The 21,321-nt window shown below is 40.6% G+C and overlaps 1 protein-coding gene and 2 non-coding genes across 3 annotated transcripts; all 3 read right to left on the reverse strand.

Moving 5' to 3' along the window:
* Positions 1–3,030: 3,030 nt before the first annotated feature.
* Positions 3,031–18,397, reverse strand: LOC128842958 (PABIR family member 2-like). The gene is made up of 10 exons (XM_054039342.1): positions 17,915–18,397; positions 16,421–16,499; positions 14,482–14,538; positions 14,007–14,050; positions 13,874–13,928; positions 13,567–13,668; positions 12,024–12,112; positions 11,224–11,288; positions 6,315–6,411; positions 3,031–5,049 (listed from the first exon to the last, which is right to left on the reverse strand). Exons 1-10 carry the CDS (start codon positions 18,391–18,393, stop codon positions 4,899–4,901), a joined length of 1,218 nt encoding a protein of 405 aa, XP_053895317.1. The 5' UTR covers positions 18,394–18,397; the 3' UTR covers positions 3,031–4,898.
* On the reverse strand, positions 5,130–5,278 carry LOC128843846 (small nucleolar RNA U109). Its single transcript, XR_008446370.1, has one exon. It is a non-coding gene; the product is annotated as a small nucleolar RNA U109 (small nucleolar RNA).
* On the reverse strand, positions 8,019–8,147 carry LOC128843847 (small nucleolar RNA U109). Its single transcript, XR_008446371.1, has one exon. It is a non-coding gene; the product is annotated as a small nucleolar RNA U109 (small nucleolar RNA).
* Positions 18,398–21,321: the final 2,924 nt, after the last annotated feature.

Raw genomic sequence — 21,321 nt, forward strand, 5'->3', positions numbered from 1 at the left:
GCCTATTAAAATCTCCCAGATGGCTTTCAATAGCTGCCAGGAGATTGAGGCCAATTCTGGGAGACAACCCTATTTACAAAGCTGTGGTAATCCTAACGGTCCTCTACAGCTGCAAGTCTTGGGTGAGCAACAGAAAATTCCTGACAAACCTGGAACACCAGCACTTTCTCCAGAAGATCCTCAACATAAAGTAGGAGGATCACCGTACTGTTGTCAGAGGCCAACACCTTCACTGGTGAGGCCCTGATTATCCTGCACCAGCTGAGGTGGAGCAGGCACTGTGTACGCATGCCTGATGCATGCCTACCACAACACTCAAGTAGAAAGGAAATAGGAAGGCCTAAAAAAATGCTTCAAAGACACCCTCAAGACATATATCAAGAGAGGTGGCATCGATACCATGCACTGGGAGATAATAGCCCAGGACAGGGCTAATTGGCGAAGACTTGTCAGAGAAGGAACGATCACTTGTAAGGAAAATCGCCTTGCCCTGGTCACAGAAAAATGCCAGAAAAGAAAGAAAAAGGACAGATGACTGTCATGCAGCAATCGTGGCATAACCCTGCCTTCTAACATCACCTGCAACATCTGGCACCGAGTTTCCAGCTCAACAAGATTGGACTCCTCTGTAACCAAAGGACCCATAAAAAATAAAACTTGTGGAAGAGATCGTTCTCGACCCAGAGGTACTGCCACCATCACTGACGCTGACAAGATAAAAATGTAGGTTTGGAGAAGGTAATTTCAGATGGTGTAAGGTTTCTGTTTTTAAGGGAGGGGGAGGGAGAGAATATATAACTCCTACAAGTGAGCAGGACATCACATGCTACTTCTGAACTACACACTTGAGGTCAACACCATTTTGCTGCAGGCCTACTACTTGGTTTGGAGGGAGAGCCCCTGACATTTGGGGTTTTAAAGTCTCCCCTGTTGAGATGTGCTATTAACATTGGTTTAAAATGATCTATTTGAACTCATTCTTTAGAGTAATAGACTCCAAGCTGAGAACCTCAAAAATTCAAGCCAAAGGCACCGTCTCCTCGAAACATTAAGCTGCTAAACAAATGTGATGGGGGTGTTCAGCCCACACTAGCCTAGAAGGTGTTAATGAGGCTGAATTGGGGGCAGTTAATCAGGTAGACCACTTAATTCCCCTCAGCTGTGGCCTAAATAACCCCTGACTAATGATGGAGCCCACCTGAGAAGGCCAAGGGACATACTGGCCGCCTTTCCAGCAGCCCCCATTGGCCTGGAGCAGCGAACAGTGGCTAATGCTAATGGTCAGAAGAGGCACCCTGTTACAGACAGAAAAAGGCTTTTTGTGGTGGTTGCTAGAGATTAAGTGGCATAAAAGTGAATATCCTCCCAGTCTAAAAGGCCTTTCTCAAGACACAGGTGGAATATTTTTGTTTAAGACAGATGAGGAAAAATACAATACTGCTATTGACATTGGCTGTATCATGGTCCTGGAAACCAAGAAGCTTTTCTTACAATAACCTTACCAAATAGCTCTAAGGCAATATTTTTTTAGCTTTTACTCTAAAGGCAAAGTAATCAAAGGCTGCAAAAGCTTATGTAAGAGAAGCAAGTTAGCTGTACTAGCCCCTCAGATAGTAACTTCATAAAAGGATTATGCAACTTTAATACAAAATTACTTTTTTATGGAGTTGCCAGGAAGGGTGTAGGTGGATGATATTCCTTCAGGGAAAAGAGGATCCCTCATCTTTGCCTTTGCATGATAAATGGATTGGTGGTTGTCTCTACAAGACACGTAACAATTTGCATCTGCACACTAGCGAACATGAAGCAGCTGATTCCACTTTATCTATAGATACACCTGAAAAACTTTTGTCCCAATCCTGCAGTGAGATTTGCTCAAGTAAACCTACAGAGCTCCATAGCTTTAATGAAGGCTCTGAGGGCAAAGGAGTCTGCCCACACAGCTCTCAGGTAGGATTGAAATCAGACTTTCTGAAAAATATTTAAATGTGAAACATGCTGGTTAGTGCTTGGACATATTTCAGTTTAGTCAGTGACTAACTCTTCTCCCTTCAGTGTTTCTACACTATGCAGAAGCAGGATTCATTTGTCTTCTGCAGGGTAAGACTTTCTTTCAGTAACTCTAGCTAACCCCTGACCATTCTAAGTATGGATGATAACACAGAAAATAAGGTACGCCACATATGCAGTACTCTATATTTGTTTGTTTTCCTTACCCCCTTTGGCTGTCTAGAGCTGGGTTAACAGTTTGGGGTATCCTTTCTTTAGCCGCGTTACAGTACAACTTATTCAAAATTGGTTCATAACTGGATGTGTATATGCTGGTCACTCGTATGCAATTTATTCTAAAGTCTATTTAGAAGAAAGATTGACATGTCTAGTTTTAAAAGGAAGTGGTTTTACATACAGCTAGTTGTGTGAAACAAATTTGAGTGTCTGAGACGAGGCCTGTCAGGACCACAAGATGACATGCATTATCAAACAAGTGGACAGTATCTTAGCACAGTTTTAGTGAGCAGTAGAGACCTCCAAAGAGTGGAGAACAGCTAGACCATTTAAAAAAAAAAATGGTAACAAAATTGAATAGTTGTGCATTTGTTTTATGAAGATTACATTCTACAAAGGCCAGCATTTTATGACTCCCCACTACTAACAAAAACAGAAATCTTTAATACAATCACTTGTACAGAGAGATTAGTCAGCCAACCCCCTCCCCCCTCCCCCACTAGCTGTGTTCTCAGCTATAAGAAAGCATGCAGAAGCTTTATTGTTTTGCTAGTGCTTGTGCAGATTTCGAAGTCAGTCATAGTACCAATAAACACATGGGATCATGAAATGGGGCAATGATACGTTGTACTTTCACAGACTATTGATCAATACTTTGCAAAATGTCAAAACAGCCTTGCACAGTATTAACGGATAAAAATTCATTAAGTTAAAGCCAAAACGCAAGAAATAGCACTGTGCATATACAAATAATGTTAACATTGAATACTGTAGAGCTCATTTAAAAATGGCACCACTGCACAATATTTTACAATATGCACATTTATTTGAGGCAGGGAAACTAATGCTCCACAAGTGAAGTGATAATACAGATAAGTGCCTCTATTGGCCATTTATGGTACTTAGTACAATTTAAAACAAACACTTGAAAAGTAAAATGCTATGTAGGACAGGTCTATTGGAAACTAAACCTCTTTAGAGTGGAAAAAATATGGTGCTCCCTCCCCATTCTTAGCCAGACAGTATTGCCGGAGACTGTGCTCATCTTTAAAGCACACTTACTTTAAATTCAGTGCCATTTTCTTTCAGAAATCCGAAGTTGTACTTTTAGATAACAAAAGCATGTGTGTTACCTTACAAACATTCAAAACTGGAAGCTTATGATTCTGGCAGACAATGTTGCATATTAAATAGAAACCAACCAGCAATTATTACTGAACATAAAAAACCTTATTCAATCATAAAAAAATACTATAATTCATCACCACAGACTTTTTTACATAGTTTATAAATAATAAATAACAGTAGATTACAAATGGATTTATTTTAGCCTAGTTAGGTCTTCTTAAAAAGTATACTATTATATTACCTCAGACTGACCAAGGTACTGTATCAAGACTACTACTCAAATGTAACTCCTTAAATGGTATGCAGAGCTAGTATCCAATCCAACCTTAAAGCCTTTCCCTAGAAATTAAAGTTAATTTAGTGGCCTGCCCTCTGTAAGGCAGACAAAGGCATAAAGCTATACAGCAGCTGTGACGGGAACACATACACTGCTATCTTACAGAATACTTGGAACTCTCCATAGCACCTCCCAATGGAAGAAACACCTTGAAAAAGAGCAAGCACTAAGAGAAAGCAGCACTGAAGACAGCATCTGGTAAGCACTCTACAAGCAAAGTCCTTTGCCCACCCACCAGTTTTACATTCTTTAATTTTAACAATGTCCCCTAAGGCACGAAAATACCTATGGCCTCAATGCCACAGGAGACATTGATGGCGCCATGCACATTCTTCTTTCCTCAGTAGTTTAAGTAACTTAGTTACTTGCACCATGCATTTTAAATCAAGGCAGGGATTATTTCTCCTTGGCCAAATATTTATGAATATTTACCATATTCCATAGAATCTCCTGGATGAAGGGTGTGGGGAGAGAACTATGCAGTGATGTTAACCATGTTTCACACAGGGTATTTGTATTTCCCCTATTGATAAATATGCTAGTCACCCTAGAAGTGTCTGTGTTTTGTTTTAAACACAACAACTTCCAGAACCATAGTGTTCAACTGCAATGACGCAATTACCAGTAGCACTAGAGACAGCCAAGCATTTCTTCCCCTTCTGTGGGAGAAATGGCTGGGGACAGCTGCAACTACAGAGTGGGGGAAATAATTTTACTTTGAGTTAGTGGGAGAAATTAGATATTTACCCCAACCAGAAATTGTTTATGAAATCTAATTTACTACTAAAAAGAATCTGTCAAAGAATAAATGAGTATTTCCAGACATCTCTGCAACCACCACGTGTTTCTCCAGACAAAGTGACCATGACAGTAACAGTACACAGTATTTTCCTAAAAATAACAACACTCATTGTAAAAAGATGCCTATTCAGGAATCAAAAGGTTTTTTCTTTAAAACAAAGTTAGTATAAACTGAACAGACATCTTGTTTGTAAAATAATCAAAACCAGACATTAATATGGTCTAAAGTGTCCATTAAGGCTAAATCAAAACCATTGGGAAGAGTTGTCAAGAAATAAGATTACATTAATTTCCATTAGTATTTTAATCCTCATGTGAAAGATTCTCAAGGATCGGAATTCATTTCTCTGTAGAAATGTACAGCAAGGAAACAGCACAGCCAAACACTGAGTCAGAACAGATTAATTCACTTAGGTGAGAGATCATCCATCAAAATGAATGAAGAGCATGAGTTTGAGCATGTTACTGGAGATTCTGTGGTAATGCTGCCTTTAGCCAGTGAATCAGAGGAAGAACCAATACTGCTACTACTCCTATCGAGAATATCTGAAGACAAACTGAAGACAAAGGAAAATGGTTACTTAAGAATATGTGAACTATGAATTGGCATACCAAGTTAATGCACTTTTTAAAAAAAATATGTAGGAGAGACATACTACCACTCAGCCTTTACTGCAAGACTGGCAGCCCTGAAGACTCCTTATTTTCCTCTAGCATGTTATGGATACATTCATGCTCCTTAAGGGAAAGAGGAGCAGAATTTTTTTTTTTTTTTTTAACATGCATTATAAATAGACACCAAAACTTCAACCAGCTGTAGAATAGAAAAGTCAGTTAATATAATTGTTAAAGGCACTACTTCTAAGGGAAATAAGGAAATTTTTTTCTGATGAAGATTCCAATGATGCAGCTATTTTAAACTGATTAGCCAGTTTGCTCTCAAATACATCATTCAAAGCGGGATCTTGCAAAATAGTTTTTTCTCATGAAGAAAGTTCTCCCACACTTGAATTTTAAAGGCTATCATGATTCCAGATTTTTATTTGCAAATCGGCACTTCATAACTGTTGAAAAATGCCACAATTCTCGCTTATTCTAGGTGGCTTTCCAATTCTACAAAACTTGGGAAGAAGTTTGTTATTTTAGAACCACTTAATTTATCTGATGTCTCTCCTTGGAAAGAGACAAGACTCAAGCCAGACAAGTCACCTTCCTGTTTATATGAAACAGACATTAGACAGAGATACATCAATAAAATGTGAATGACACATCAATATAATCTTAACTGTGGAATATCATCATAAGAATTTGGATTCATGTCAACTACTGGCCTCTGGGAATGCCCAGGAGATATGTGGTACTGTACTATAATTACACAAATATCATTCTGCTCACTATACCATTCTGGAACAGCAGGGCACCTAGCAGGTGAGGCAGACAGCAAATTATAGTCAATATTGAGTGATTTCTGCTTTGAGGGAAAGTAAGGACACCACAGAACAATAATTTAATTTACTATGAGGCATCTGGCATGTGAGCAGCAAGGATTCCCTGCCTATTCCAGGTATCAAAAAAGGTTCATGTGAGATGTTTAGATGTGACCACAAAGAGTGAATCACTTATGGGCAGCTTGTCAAATCAGCCAAACAGCAAGCAAGAAAACTTTAATTCCAGAGAGTTGGGGAACCTTTACGTAGTTTCTACTAGTCTGTAAATGCAAATTATTTAGCACAAGTTAAAATTCCTCTGAAAAACCAAGGTGCTGAGGATTTCTAAATGACCTCCGCTTTGGCTTTTCAGCGTTTATAATACAATATTTTACCATGAACTGAAATCTGTCAGATGTGTAACATCAGGAGAAAGCATGTTGGTAGTTCCTTGGAAAAGTCTCTTTGGCTGACTTTCAGTTTCCATTTCACCTGAGAAAAGTAATTAACAGTCAAACTTGTTTGATTCTGTGAAATATCTTCAGCAGCATAACTTCAAAGTTCTTTCTATCCAAGACTATTTTGGGTGTCCCATATAGTAAGTAATTACATGCACAACATTTTGCACTGTGATCTCGTCAGATCTCTAATTCAGCCAGGTCAGAGCTTGGTAAGAGCCCTAACACTCCTAAAGCTACAGGAAGTGATTTGATTATTCAGTCCACCCGCTGAGTCTGTACTGAACTAATGCTTCAACATTGTTTAAGGGACAAAACAAAGGTTCTGGTCACTCAAGATCTCACAGCACTTTTCATAAGAGTTGGGATCTAGAACCAGTGTCTTGCCAAATTCAAACTCTGATTTTATTCTGCCTATATCAACTCCTTTTGCAGTTTCATTTGCATACTGTATTCTTCATTCCCTGCCCTGAAATAATGTGTAGTGTTGCACTGTGCTATTAAATAGGTGCTGGGTTCCAACCCCGAAGTGAGCACTCTGCAATGTTTGTTGAATAGCAGTTTGCCTCTTGTGCAGTGTCTCATACTCAATATTTTAAAAGGTTATTTGTCAGAGATGTTAAGCTTAAATTGTTATATATATTTAGAATTATATAGCTTGTATATGCTTTAAACATGTTTTTAAAAGCAATATAAATGTCAAATGTAAGTGATTTAAAAAGGACTCGTTTTTACAGCCAGCTGTATAACTTGTTTAAAACTGGGCTGCTATACGGACCAGTTTCCTGCTTTAGTAAATGGAAATATATGAACTTGGAGCTTCTGGCCATCCGCATATTGTTCTCTTAAATTAAATATTTAAGAGCAGGCAATCGCTCCCATTTTGTTCACTTAAAAAAAAAAATTATCTATTGTCACAATACCAGTAACTTTGAAAACTTTAAACAGAACGTGTCCATTTTGGACCCAAGAACGCCCTTCGGGATATTAAGGCCAATATTGACAAGCATGAAAGCACACACACAAAGCCTAACACAAAACATTTGGCACAACACCTGATCATTTCTCCTTCCTCACTGTGAGACAGATTACGTCCTCACCCCCATATAAACCCATTGACTTCTTTGGGATTGTGAGTATGAAAGGCAGAATTGGGTCCTATATGTTTAGTATATCATATCAGTGGTGGGCAACCTGCGGCCCATCAGGGTAACCCGCTGGCAGGCCGTCAGACCCTCCATTTACATTTGCACGGCCGCCTGCAGCTCCCAGTGTCCGCGGTTTGCTGTTCCTGGCCAACGGGAGCTGCAGGAAGCAGTGTGGGTGCAAATGTAAATGAATGGTCTGACAGGCCACAGCTTGCCCGCCACTGTCTTGAACTGGGTATCATCCCACAGTATATTTAACTGAACTTTGTATAAGAAACGGATATCTGATACTTTAGTATTTTTCAGTTTCTTTTTTATTGCCAGGTTCATGAGATTTTTCAGTAGTTTAATTCAGTCTGCCAGCAAAAGTGTATTTGAAATTTGGGACTACTTTTTCAGCTTCCAGTTAACTTATAGCAGTTCTAGTGCCAGCTTGGGGAACTAATTGAAAGGCTTCACATTAAAAACATACTATAAATGAACTTTGTGTACATAATGTAGGAGAAATACACTACCACTCAGCCTTTACTCCAAGACTGGCAGCCCTGAAAACTCATTTTCTGGAGCATGCAAGGAATGTTCATTCTCCTTTGATGAAATAATGATGGCTTCCATCATGCAGATTGAAGCTAAAGAACACAGATGTAAAATACTCTGGATCCTCACACAAACTGAGAAGAAAAAGGTCAGACAACTCTTTCAAGAAATGTGAAATTCTACAGGAAGGCTGCATAGTAACATGTATTGTTTTTACCACTAGAAGATATTTTAACAGCTAGCAGCATTTCACTGTTGTACAATATAACACTTTGATATGCCGAGTCTTTCCTATTAGGGATTGTTTCAGTTTATGGCTATGACTAAACATGTTACCATGTAATAACTGCAGACTAAGAACCACTAAGCAATTTAAAAGTTTAAAATTAAAGAAACAAGAATTATGTATTTCAGGAGGATATGAAGGAATTGGGTGTAGTTAGGGTGACATTTATGATTAGGGACTATTCATAATTAAGGCTAAGATTCTGTCGGATACTTTTAGTAAAAGTCAGGGACAGGTCACAGCTTCTGTGAGTTTTTCCTTTTTTGCCCATGACCTGTCCCTGACTTTTACTAAAAATATCCATGACAAAAGTGGGGATCTGCATCTGCAGGTCCCCACACTGCCTAAAGTGGGGCAGTTGGGCGGTGGCTATGGTCCCCCACGGCAGCTGCTAGAGGCTACCGGGGAACCCAACAGCTCCCTTCCGGAGACCCTGCAGCTCCCAACCACCACAGGCTGAAGACACAGAGGTCACTGGAAGTCATGGATTTTGTAACTTCCACGACCAAATCATAGTCTTTAATTCCTAATTAAAACTGGTTTGTGTTTCCAGTAGAAGAGCAAACTCATATTCCAAAAAGCACCAAAGTGGAGTGGGGAATGGGAAACCTGGCTCCTGCTTGGACTTTACTTGTACTGTGCTTTTGCTTTAAGTGGTCCACTCTAATGTATTTTGGCATCTTACATTCAGTGAGTTTCACTATGGGTGCTAAACTTCTTCACTGCTTCACATTCCCCCTCAAAACTAGGTAAGTGGCATCTGGAGCAAAGGTAGGGCTGTTTTTTTTTTTTTTTTTTTTTCTTTTAATCAAATTTGAAATAAATTTGACCTGATTTGACAGATTAGAAGTAGGTCAATTTTGCCACTTTTTTTTTTTTTAAAAGCAAACAATGAACTTCACAATTTCATAAATACACACTTAGGGAGAATAAAAGGAGATGTCACTGGTATGGTTGAGTAAGGAAAGATCAACCGAATTGGATGGGAGTAGATGGAGAAGTACTTGCTACATAAGTATTGATAAATTAGTTTTTTTAATCCCTCAGTTTAATGCAGTGTCCATTAATAATAGTATGGAAAATTTTTCTAAATTTTACTTCAACCAGAGTCATATTTCTGGTTCAGAAATGCAGATTCTTAAAGGGAAAAACACTATCATGTACTCTATGCTACTTCCATCCCTCTAATTCTCAAAAATATTCATCTTTTGAACTTTCATAGTATAGAACAAACATTTGGTATAATATTTCAAAGATTCAGTAAAGATATAAAAAGGAATACTTCTAGAATTAAAATAACTTTCAAAATGTATCACTACACAATGCATTTCCTTCAGAACATCATTTATGGAAGCCAGATCTAGTTCTAATATAACAAAGATGGTTAAATACAGAGAGCACCACAGTACTGTAGTAATCCCAGAATACAGGGCAGACACCAATTTTAATAACTATTTAAATCATCAAGCCAGAAACCTTGATTTAAATAACTGAGTTTTATGATGTTTTGCATTTGTACTTTTGTTATTTTCTTAAGGGCAGGCTGATTCTCATTAATTGGTATCCACTGAACCATGGGGATCTGCAACTAAATATAGCTTTTTATATTAAATTTGGTATTTCTTTTTGCTAACCAGAAGGATACTCTATATTTAAGCAATTATATAGTTGAATTTATTTTTTTCAGGTTACATTTTATGCTAAATGCATAATTCATAAATTTCTATTTACCAGATTAACTTTTTACTTGTGGTTTGTGTCAAGATCTATTTGGCTAGAAATTCAAATTCTATTAAATGCATAAAACCAGCATTTTTTAAAATAAGACTACCTTAAAATGTTGGCTATGTAAGAGAAAAATCAAAACATGTTTTGTATTTAACAAAAACTGATTTATTAAAACAAAGGAAGTATTATCTGTAGTTAGTGAATTGAATTGATTGGTTGGTTGGTTGCGGTCACGATGTCCTTCAAGAGTTTAGAACTGGTAGACCTCATGCTCTCTCACATACTTTTTGTTCATAGAGTGGAAGAGAGAAACAAGCTTTCCTGCTTTTTCAATTCCCAACTAGTTTCTTAACTTTGAATGAAGTAGTAACTGAACTGGATGAATAAGCTAAAAAGAAGAAAATATTCTCTTTATACCCTCAGAAGAGCCAGTCCAAACCTAGCTTAATACTTAGACTCTGGCTCCAGGTGCTTAACCTGACTTCCAGCAGTTCGTGGTATAACGGTCTTTAAAATGTGGCAGCAAACATGTACAGCTTAATAATTTTCATATTTAATTTAAATGTTAGAGTATAAAGTAGCCTTGTAAAGCATAGGGTTGTCAATTTCAAGTTTAATTTTAAATAGGTTTAAAGACATAAGCCTGTATTTAATTTAAATCAAAATCCAATTTTGATTTTTTTAAATGTTTTGATCCACCTTGCCAGAGAATCTAAAAAAGCCTCACAGAAGGTGAAGCATATTTATCTTAGAATTAGTCTTAATTTACAGCTTCCTGCAGCTAAAAATGATTGCCCATCTAGCATAGATTTTGATTTACATCTGATTTTTAGAAGCCAATCTTTCCAGTCTCCAGCCCATTTTTATTAATAGTCAAAGGTGAAAAACATTCCAAGTTTTAAATAGTAAATACAAGTGACTAGTCAGATTTATAAATTAATGTATAGTGTTTTAGGCAAGCCCTTTTGTTTTATTTTACAGCTGGAAGTCTGGATTGTTAAATTCCAATACATCATGGAGGAGCGTGCACTATATTTTGAGGAAAGGCTACTGCTTAGCTTAACATTAGGATTTAAGGGCAGAAAGTCTATCTAGTGACTACAATTCACAACAACATCTCTAAAATATCAGAAGTATTTAAACATACCTTTCCTTTTAATGGGACCAAGAACACTGGGCCTGATACAATTGATTGGACTCTGACTCCTCCTGCTAAAAGAGCCAAGACTGGAATCAATACATTCTAAAAAATTTAAAGCTTGAACAAAATGTTTTATATACTAAACCAATATAAAAATCACATTTTAAAAACTGAATTCCTGTTTTAAAACAGTTCTGTACAGTTCAAACACTTAGGCAATTGGGAGTCTGATACTGTAGTTAAACAGAAAAGTTAGCTTTTGAAAGGTGTTGTTTCCTTAGAGAAGGATATCTACCAAATGATCTTTGGTAGGCCATTTAATTTATCTTTAAATATGGAAAGTCAGCCTCATTTTATCCATTTGTAAGTTAGATATAATACTGCTTGTATACATCTGGGCGGTTTAAAGATTCTCTATGAAGGACCCAGTCTAATCTAAATTTAAAGAGAATTCAAAGAACGCTAGCATTCAACTTCCTCTTACAAAGTTTAACGTTCAAAGATTTTTGGGTGTGGGGCGCAATGGTGGAGTCTCTAATTTCAACATCAGGGCAGTTTAAAAAAAAGCTCTAAAGATGACCTGTTGACAAAATATTGAAAGGAAACTTCAGCCACCTTTTAAAGCAGGACAAAACTAGAACCATCCAGAAGTCACTTTATTAATGGATTCTAGTTGAGATCACAAATGAAAATTGCTTCAAACCAATTTCCAGGCCTGAATTTTAACACTGAACTGTCTTAAACTGCCAGACTACTATTGAAACTAGGTCAGTATGCATTTGTTACTTTGAGACAATTTGACTTACTTTGAGAATCGCCTTGTCGGACTAGGAATAGGACTTGGAGGTAATCCATTACTACTCACAAACATTTGTAAGGATGGTGAAAAACATTGCTGGGAAAAGAATTACACAGTAAAATACTTCTGCAACTTCCTTTTTAAGTAATCAATACTTTTTCCCACCCCAACCAAAACCCCCAGTGAAAGTAACAAGGCCAACAATACAATAGCCTACTGGAAGCTTGAACAGGAAATTAAAACCAAATCCAAGAGCTCTGTAAAACTGAATTTACAAAATATTCTAAAAGCATCACTTCATTCAAATTAACAGTCAAAATGCTTCAAAATAAAAACTCTGAAATCAAAAGTTAAGACAGAGAAAGAAGCATGTTATCCAAATAGGATTTGGTCCCTGTTCTGCCCTTATTTCTAAAAGCATCAGTTCAGAGGACTATATTAATCTTTAAACCATGCTCCAAAAACCAACCCATGCTTATTTAAAATACTCCATATATTTTTCTCGTATTGAAAAAAATTGTAACATGAATTTGGCAACACAGAGTCTGACTCTTTGCATCCATTCTGTGCTCCTGCAGCTGAACTCAGCCCAAGGAGCTGCATGCACACTGATGTTTGTCAAGTTTGCTTTGAGACAGGTGTAATCCTCCCCGTACAAACACTACTATCCAGACAAACAGCCATCACATACACCAGCACTGCTTAGAGCAGGTTTCCCTGACAGCGGTAAAAATACTGTGGCTGTTCTACGCTAGCAATAGTGTGAGTGCTAGCATTGGTTGAGCTTCCATGATACAGTAGCCATGGAAGAATGTGATTAACTTTAATAAAGACAAGGCCAAGAAGTAAACATGGTTGCTGATGTCCACCTCAATCTCTATCGGATTCTCACTGGGGGGAAAAAAAGTGGTGCTATGGGGAGGGTCTTTGTCTCCACTCCACCCTTCCCGGGTCTGAAATGAAGAGACCCAGGAACAACGCAAACTAAAGGGAAAGGGCCATCCATCCATTTAAACTTAACATGGCCACAGTTGAACTCCTAATCTTTCCTCCCAAAAAGGCTCCAACGACCCCAAGCTGTCACTGCTGACACCATCACCTTTCCCAGCACCCAGATCTGTAAATTGGGATCTTGGACTCCTCCCTCTCTCTCCTCCATACGTATACAGCTTGTATCCAAATCTTGCTGCTTCCTCCACAGTATTTCTAAGATCCATCCTTTTCTTTCTGTTTAGACAGCTTAAGATCTCATCCAGGCCTTCAACTTGATTACCACAGCCGCCTCCCTAGCGTCTTCCCTCCCCAAAGCACACAAAATGCAGCTGCTGAAGTCACTCAGCATGGTGAAGGAACCAGCAGGTCAGATTTTGCAGGCTTAGGTAGTAAGTTTTAGATATTGAGAAAAGTCAACAGTAGTTAGATTTAACAATGGTTATAGACTTTTTTTCTTTAAAAACAGTAAATTAGTTTGGGGAGTTTAAAAAAAAATCCTTTGCAGTTTATCTTAATCTGAAATTTGTGTTTTCTTTCTTGTTCTTCATTTATCCTACCTTCCCTATTCCTCGGGTGGGTGAAGGTGCTGGGGAAACTGGGATGAAGTCTATTCTCTTTGGAGAGGAAGATTTCTCGGACTTGTCCAAGTCATTGTCACTCTGTAAATACAAAATTTAAGCTGACATAGTTCATTGCCTTACAACCTGAGCCACAACATTTCAATGGCCAAATCAGTGGAGCAACTAGAACACTAAAACTTATGTTTTCTAAAATTATTTCCCAAGTTATTTCCACTTTTTCCTTAAATCCAATGGTTAAGTGTAGAAGTAGAATAAAAAATTTAAACATCTGTAAAGAGATTACCAGACTCAAGCTTTCCTCCCATGACTGGCTTATCTGCATTGCTGTTTGCACTTCCCTAAAACACAAAAAATCCCATCAGTGGCTACAAAGATGACAAGTCTGGCTACTTTTTTATTTAGTTTGTCACACTCACCTTTCATGTGCTGTTTCTCTGTTCATTAAATCCACTCCTTCCTCCTGCAGAAGATAAGCGCTATAAGCTTTCACAATATTTAGTTCATCATGGTACTCAAAGCTGAATGAAGTCTTCCTAGTTCAGTCATCTGCCTTTAGAATTTAAACAAGCAGGAGTAACACTCCAGAAGACAAGGCCTGTCATCCATCCCAACTCACCACTTCTCCCTGTTCATCCCAGAGCCCCATATCTAGATCATAACAATAGCTTTATAAGTGCTGAAGCACTTCAATATGAAGAAAGAACAAGCCCTGGGAGGACGCCACTCCAGACTGTAGGTGACACTGTAGGTTAGGGGATGAAACAGAGCTAAACTGATCTAATGGAGAAGGAATGCCAGCAGTGTCATTTCCATATCAAATACTGCATGAAGAGAAGGAAAAGTTAATGTTTTGATAAAATATCACATCCAAAGTAGAATAATGCAATTTACCCTTCTGATTTGATGAAGTCTGCTGCTAGGGATTCGAATTGGAGATGATGACAGCAACTAGAAAAGAATAAACATCCACTTCTCAATCATAAATCAGTAGTCTGCATACAGCCTATTCTCAGTCACCTATGTTCTCTTTAAATTAGAATTAAGATAGCCAAGTGTCAATAAGTGCTCAGAACTCAGACCACATTGTAGTAAGATGATAGTTGACCTTGGTAAGAAGAGAGCACTAGCTATTAAGAAAGGTGGGGCACTGCAATAAGAATGTGAGCACGAGTTAGAATTGTGGTTCTCAACCAGGGTTATGCATATCCCTGGGGGTACGCAGCTGTCTTTCAGGGGGTACACCAACCCATCTAGATATTTGCCTAGTTTTACAAGAGGCTACATAAAAAGCAGTAGCCAAGACAGTACAAACTAAAAAGTTTCATACAGACAATGACTTGTTTATACGGCACTATGGACTATACACTGAAATGTAAGTAAAATATTTATATTCTAATTGATTTATTCTATAATATGGCAAAAATGAGAAAGTATGCAATTTTTCAGTAACAGTGTGCTGTGACATTTATATTTTTACGTCTGATTTTGTAATCAAGTAGTTTAAGTGAGTAGTACGCAAGACAAATCAGACTTCTGAAAAGGGTCCAGTAGTCTGAAAAGGTTGAGAGCTACTGAGTTAGAACATTACAAAATTAGCTTTGTACTTAAAAGTGGTAAGATTTTGTTCACAAACCTTAAACCCAATAATTTATCTCAGATAATCTATAGAGATGAAGTCAAATCAAATGGTATCAAAAATTTTCAGACATGCCAGTGGGAAAAGTTGTAGGGAATTTAAATATTGGAAATAGCCCTTTGCAGTAAACTTAACCCCTTTGGGGCAAAGACTTGTAGCTAAGTCGGTACAGCACATAGATCTAATCGAGGGCTTTGGGCATTATCATAAAATAAGCATTTACTATGATTACTAACAATATTAAGCATAGGGCAGACAGTGAAGTGACAGCTCCATAACAAAGCTTAGAACCAGAATTCTGTCACTCTTTTCCTAGGTTGAATGTAAGACAGAGGCAATAGATATTTTATAGATTTTTAGGACCTTTTGAGTCCCATAACCTCTCTAAAGAACCAAGACCTAATCTTTACTTCCGGGCTCCGCTCCAAAGCCCTGGAGCAGCTCCAGAGCAGTGGAGCTGTAGGTTTTTGCTTGGAGCACAGCTCCAAAGCCCTGTTTACTTCCTATAAAAACAGGAAAAAGAAAATGATTTTAGCTGAAAAACAGTAATGATATTTTCCGTGATTTGTCCAAGTTAACAACTGATTGGGAAACACGTAAGAGTGACCTACAAACTTCTTTGAAAAGTGAAATAAGTTACAGGACTGCATGCTGAAAGCCCTAAACAGTAATGAGTAGAGTAACATTCAGCAAATGAATTACTTTAAAATTACCTTCTCTTAATCTGATCCTGTGAAGCCAGCTGTCCACCTCTAGCTCTAGTCACCCTACCAGAGGGTCAAGTAAATGGAAGGTTTTTGGGGTGTTGTTTTTTAGACACAGTTCAACTGTGCAAGGTTATTTTAAAATGAGACTGCAATTACTCTTTCCCACAGGCAAATTCCATGCATTGAGCTTTGAGACCAGAAGAGATGCTGGGTTCCACTCTGTTATGGTATCCCAACTACAGGCAATTTTAACCAAAACAAAAAGACAGGGTATTAATCAGTAATACGCTTTGTGAGGTATCCTGCTTACATCTAGAAAATGTCTTTTTTCAGAGGAAATGTGCAAGTAATTAAAAGAAATCCATTTTCCAGCCAGGAGGTCCATAAGAATATTTCAGTACAGCTTTAAATGAAGTTTAAACTTTTTATTTCCCCTCACTCAATTACACATTGTTGAGGTGTGAACACTGTGTTTAAGATTACTTACCATACTGTGACGGTTCATAACCGTTGTACTGTTCCTGCGGGTTCGCAACACATAAGGCTGAAAAACCTGTGAATTATCACTGAAAGAGATTACAATAGTTACTTTAACTTAAGGCACACATCAGTTATACAATCTTTTTGTATTACATTTTTCAAGATACTGACATTTTCCCGTTTTAATTGGAGTATTACTTCAAAAACTAAAGGTAAGGGCATGGGGGATACTAGCATGTCATCTTTGAAGAGCTAGACTCAAGTTTCTCTCTAGCTGAGTGAAATTAGTGGTCTCATTCTACTTTTCAGTATCTGAAACGCTAGTGTTTTTTGTTAAACTGCTCAGGGGCCTTTTGTAGACACCCATCTTCCTTAAGTCTTTAAAAAAAAAAAAACAGCTACAGATATGATCTTCAGAAAAGGTTTGGTTACACATTTCTAATTACGGTGTGATATTCAGCAGATCAGTCCCCAGGACTGAGATTAGCAAGCAGACGCTAGGCTGGGACTCACACTCTTGCTTCCCCCAACTAGGGTTTATACAAAAGGTTTGAAGAGGTTACAGTTAAACTGAGCCTAACCTACATGGAGAACCTGGGGAATTATACGGAATTAGTTGTCCATAAGCAGCAACAAAAAGTGAAGCAACTACTGACAGTATGGAAGGGGAGTGCCTGTCTTGCTTGCTCATCCAAAGGCTTAGTGCACCCCACAAAAACACCGTATAATTGGCCCATTTCAGGGCTAGCCCAAAGCATTATGGAACTCCTGATTGCACAGCGCACTGCATCATGGTTGGGAGGAGCCACTTGTGGACATTCTCCTAGCTGGAGACTGTACTCAAGTTGGAATAAGGATCAGTTGAATAAGCATCAAGACGGGGAAAGACAGGCTGATAGATCCATTAGATCCATCCCCTCACCTGACGGGAGGGAAGCAACCATCAAAACCCATAGCTTCCTCTCAAACATGGGGAAGACAAGCCACTGGATGGTAGGAAGATGCCACGGCAGGGCCCCCATCTCACCTGAGACCGGGACTGGGCACACGCCAGGCCAAAGTCTCTCAACCCGAGTTTATGGATTATAGATACGAGGGAGGGGGCGGCTACTGCACCCCCCCCGGCTTGAAGTGGTTTACACTATAGCGTTTGGTTCAATGGCTCTCAGCACCCCCACCATATAAATTGTTCCAGTGCCGTTGCTATGGACTGCGGGAGTGGGGGGGCCACTAGGCCCGGGTCTCTCACCTCAGCCCGGGGATGAGGGGATATGGGGGGGGGGGCGGCCCGGGTCTCACCTCAGCCCGGGGAAGAGGGGATACGGGGGGGGGGGGGCAGGCCCGGGTCTCACCTCAGCCCGGGGATGAGGGGATACGGGGGGGGGGGGGCAGGCCCGGGTCTCACCTCAGCCCGGGGATGAGGGGCTATGGGGGGGGGCAGGCCCGGGTCTCACCTCAGCCCGGGGATGAGGGGCTATGGGGGGGGAGGCCCGGGTCTCACCTCAGCCCGTGGATCAGGGGGGCGCTGTTCGATCTCCTCAGGCTCCCCCCGTCGCTCGGGGCCGGCGCGCTCCCCGCCGGCAGCTCCAGGTCCAGCTCCATTTTCTCTTGAGCCATCGCGGCGGCTCCGGCTGCTCCCGCTCCGCCGCGAGGCCCATTCACTGGGGGCGGCCGCAGCGGCTCCTCATGCCGCCCCCCGCCCCTGCCCCTGCCCCGATCCGGCCCGGCCGCCCCTACAGGCCCCGCAGAGGCCGCTGCAGGCAGAGGCCGGGGGCGCTGCGAGCCCGGCGAGCGGGGCGGCACCAGCAGCGCCCCATGCTGGGGAGACGAGAGGGGGCGGCTCCTCCCCCCAGCCGCCGCTTCCTCGGCTCCTCTCGGCGCCCTGCGCGCGGGGCCGGCCTTGCCGCCGCCTCGGGGAAACAAGCGACCCGGCCTAGAGACCCACCACACCGAACGCGCCGCCGCTGGAACACTGCGCATGCGCCACACGCAGCCGGCAACGGGGGGCAAAAGCTGGTGGGCTGTAACTGCGCATGGGCTGTGTAGCTGCATCATGCCACTACGCATGCGTAGAAGAGCCTCGTCCGCCCAGCTTTGATTTCAAGGAGAAGCCCAGGCGCCTGGGCAGGGCGGGTTCGCTGATTGGCTGAACAGGGAGGGCGTGTATTTGAAATGGCCCAATAGGCCGTAAGAAATGTGACGTTGTGGAATGGTTGGAGCCCGAGTTTTTGAATTGTGGATGTATGGACGTGGGTTCAAGTCCTACTATTACCACTAGTCCCTTGTGGAATTTTTTTGGAACGTGCTAATTGGGGGTTCTGCTTGTGCAATGTTTTTACTATATTATCCATGATGGCAACACCTCATAGCAGCTTTCCTGTGGTTTACTCTACTAGACTAGAATATGACCATAGCCACATCAGATAGTCTGGTGGAGCACCTTTGTGTATCCAACCAATCTGGTAGGTGTATAAATGATTGCCAAAGACAACAGAAATCATTAGGGATTTGGGGCACTAGTAGTGCACAATTTAACCCTCATCTTCAGGAATTTGCTACACAAATTTGCCAAAATGTGAACAATGTGATTCCTGCAAGGATTTCTCATGTCGTTTTTCACTATATGTGATCATATCCTTTGTTGGCCAAGCAAAGAAAGGTCAAATATTCAACTTGATTGCATTTCTATCTTTGTCTGCCTGCCCTGTAACATGTTAAGTGAGGAACATCACATCCACCAGTATGCAGTATGGTTTACCGGCACCTTTATGAAGATGCAGCAAAGAGTCCCGTGGCACCTTATATACTAACAGACATATAGGAGCATGAGCTTTTGTGGGTGAATACCCACTTCTTCGGATGCATGTGAAGATGCTGTCTTTTTCTCCAGAATCTCAGTGTGTTTGTTTGTTTGTTTGTTTTTTCTGAATCTGTGGGAAGCCTGGAACAATTGTTCCGATAGGGTTGCCAACTGTCTAATCACACAAACTCAAACACCTTTGCCCTACCCGTTCCCTTCTCCCAGGCCTTGGCCCGCTCACTCCATTCCCCCTCCCTGTGTTGCATGCTCTCCCACACCCTCACTTAGGCTTGTCAACCCTCCAGGATTGGCCTGGAGTCTCCAGGAATTCAAGATTAATCTTGAATGGAAGATTATGTCATGTCATGAAATCTCCAGGGATACATCCAACCAAAATTGGCAACCCTATTCACTAACTTTTACTGGTCTGGGGCAGGGGGTTGGGGTGCAGCCTCTGGGCTGGGTCCAAGGGGTTCAGAGTATGGGAGGGGGCTCCTGGCTGAGCGTGGGACAGGGGGTGTAGGGTGCAAATTTAGGGAGTGCTCCACCTGCCCCCACAGCTCCCATTGGCCACAGTTCCCAGATAAGTATCCATGACAATAGCTATATACAAAAAGGAGTATGTGTCATATGAGGATTCATAGATAGATATATAAACGGTTATGTATGACCATAGATACATGGATGAGTATATATTTATGGTAATAAGCAGATAAATAGCTATAAGGATATATAAGATGATAGGTAAATATAGATACAGGAGTAGGTATCACAATATATAGAGAAATAAGTTTGGCATAAATAAATATTTTAGGGTTTGTACTGTCAAACATCACTGTAGTATCTGAGTATCCTCCATATGAAATAGATTATCAATAATGAAGTCCCTAACGGACTTAATGGAGTCTCTACTTCTTTTTCCTTATCAGATTATAGGAAGATCTATTTAGGTAGCTGTATTAAGGGTAGATAGGTGGTTGATGTGTTATTTTGTTTATGCTGGAAGAGGTTTAGCAAACAGAAAAGTTTTGAGCATTTAATAAAAGAGTCAGGATTTGTCTAATCTTTGGAAGATAGCTTCACAGCTCAGAATGCTTTGTCTCCAGCTTTTACATGCTTCCACTATTGTCAACTCTCAGAATTTCATTGAGAGTCTCATGATATTTTTCTTAAAGCTGCAGCTCCTGAAGTGATGTGCTTATGGTTGAGTTTTTTAAAAAGGCATTTGTTATAAGAACATAAGAACGACCACACTGGGTCAGACCAAAGGTCCATCTAGCCAGGTGTTTCGGAGGGAATGAACAGAACAGGTAATCATCAAGTGATCAATCCCCTGTCGCCCATTCCCAGCTTTTTGCAAGGAGAGGCTAGGGACACCATCCCTGCCCATCTTGGCTAATAGCCATTGATGGCCCGTTCCTCCGTGAATTTATCTAGTTTTTTTTTTTTAACCCTGTTAGCATCTTGGGCCTTCACAATATCCTCTGGGAAAAAGTTCCACAGGTTGTCTTCATGGTTGTGGAAAAAGCTTGCAAACATGACCCCTAAACACTAAGAACCCAGAGGCTGATATATAGGTATGTAGTACGGCAGTAGATGGATAGATAGATAGATGAGCGGGAACATGGCCACAATACATGGGGTTATAGCACTTGATTCTTATGAAAAGTGCCCTGGGATGTTTTGTGCCCCTGTCAGGTAAATTCCACAGCTTAATTATATATTGCATTCGTGAGACAGCAGCTTCCGGACCACTGAGTTCCTGCCTCCAGCCCACGGGCTGCCAGCTAACAACCTATATAACAAAGTCCCACTGGATCTGCATGGGTCAAGCACAGCCCACCAGCACTGGGGAGGGGGACATGCACACACAGTAGACCACTTCATACTTGGGCTATTCCGTTCGTGCCCTCTGAAGCCTCTGGCCCTGGCTACCAGACTAGCTGGACCATTGGTCTGACCCACAACGGCCATGCCTATGGTCTTAACCACTTTCGCGAGGCGTTGGTGTATTGCGCAGGCGCAATGGCAACTCAGGCCATTACTACGGTCACACTGCGCATGTGCGGACACCTCTTGACTCTACTGCGTCCGTCAGTCAGTTTCGC

The sequence above is a fragment of the Malaclemys terrapin genome, chromosome 9 (assembly GCF_027887155.1).
Source record: "Malaclemys terrapin pileata isolate rMalTer1 chromosome 9, rMalTer1.hap1, whole genome shotgun sequence".
Lineage (NCBI taxonomy): Eukaryota > Metazoa > Chordata > Testudines > Emydidae > Malaclemys > Malaclemys terrapin.

Coding starts and splice junctions, on each gene's coding strand:
- LOC128842958 (XM_054039342.1), bottom strand. CDS start 18,393: ATGCGCAGTGTTCCAGCGGCGGCGCGTTCGGTGTGGTGGGTCTCTAGG. Junction 14,539..16,420: donor TTATGAACCGTCACAGTATG/GTAAGTAATCTT, acceptor ATTCTTTTCTAG/TTGCTGTCATCATCTCCAAT. Junction 5,050..6,314: donor CTGACAGATTTCAGTTCATG/GTAAAATATTGT, acceptor CTTTGTCTTCAG/TTTGTCTTCAGATATTCTCG.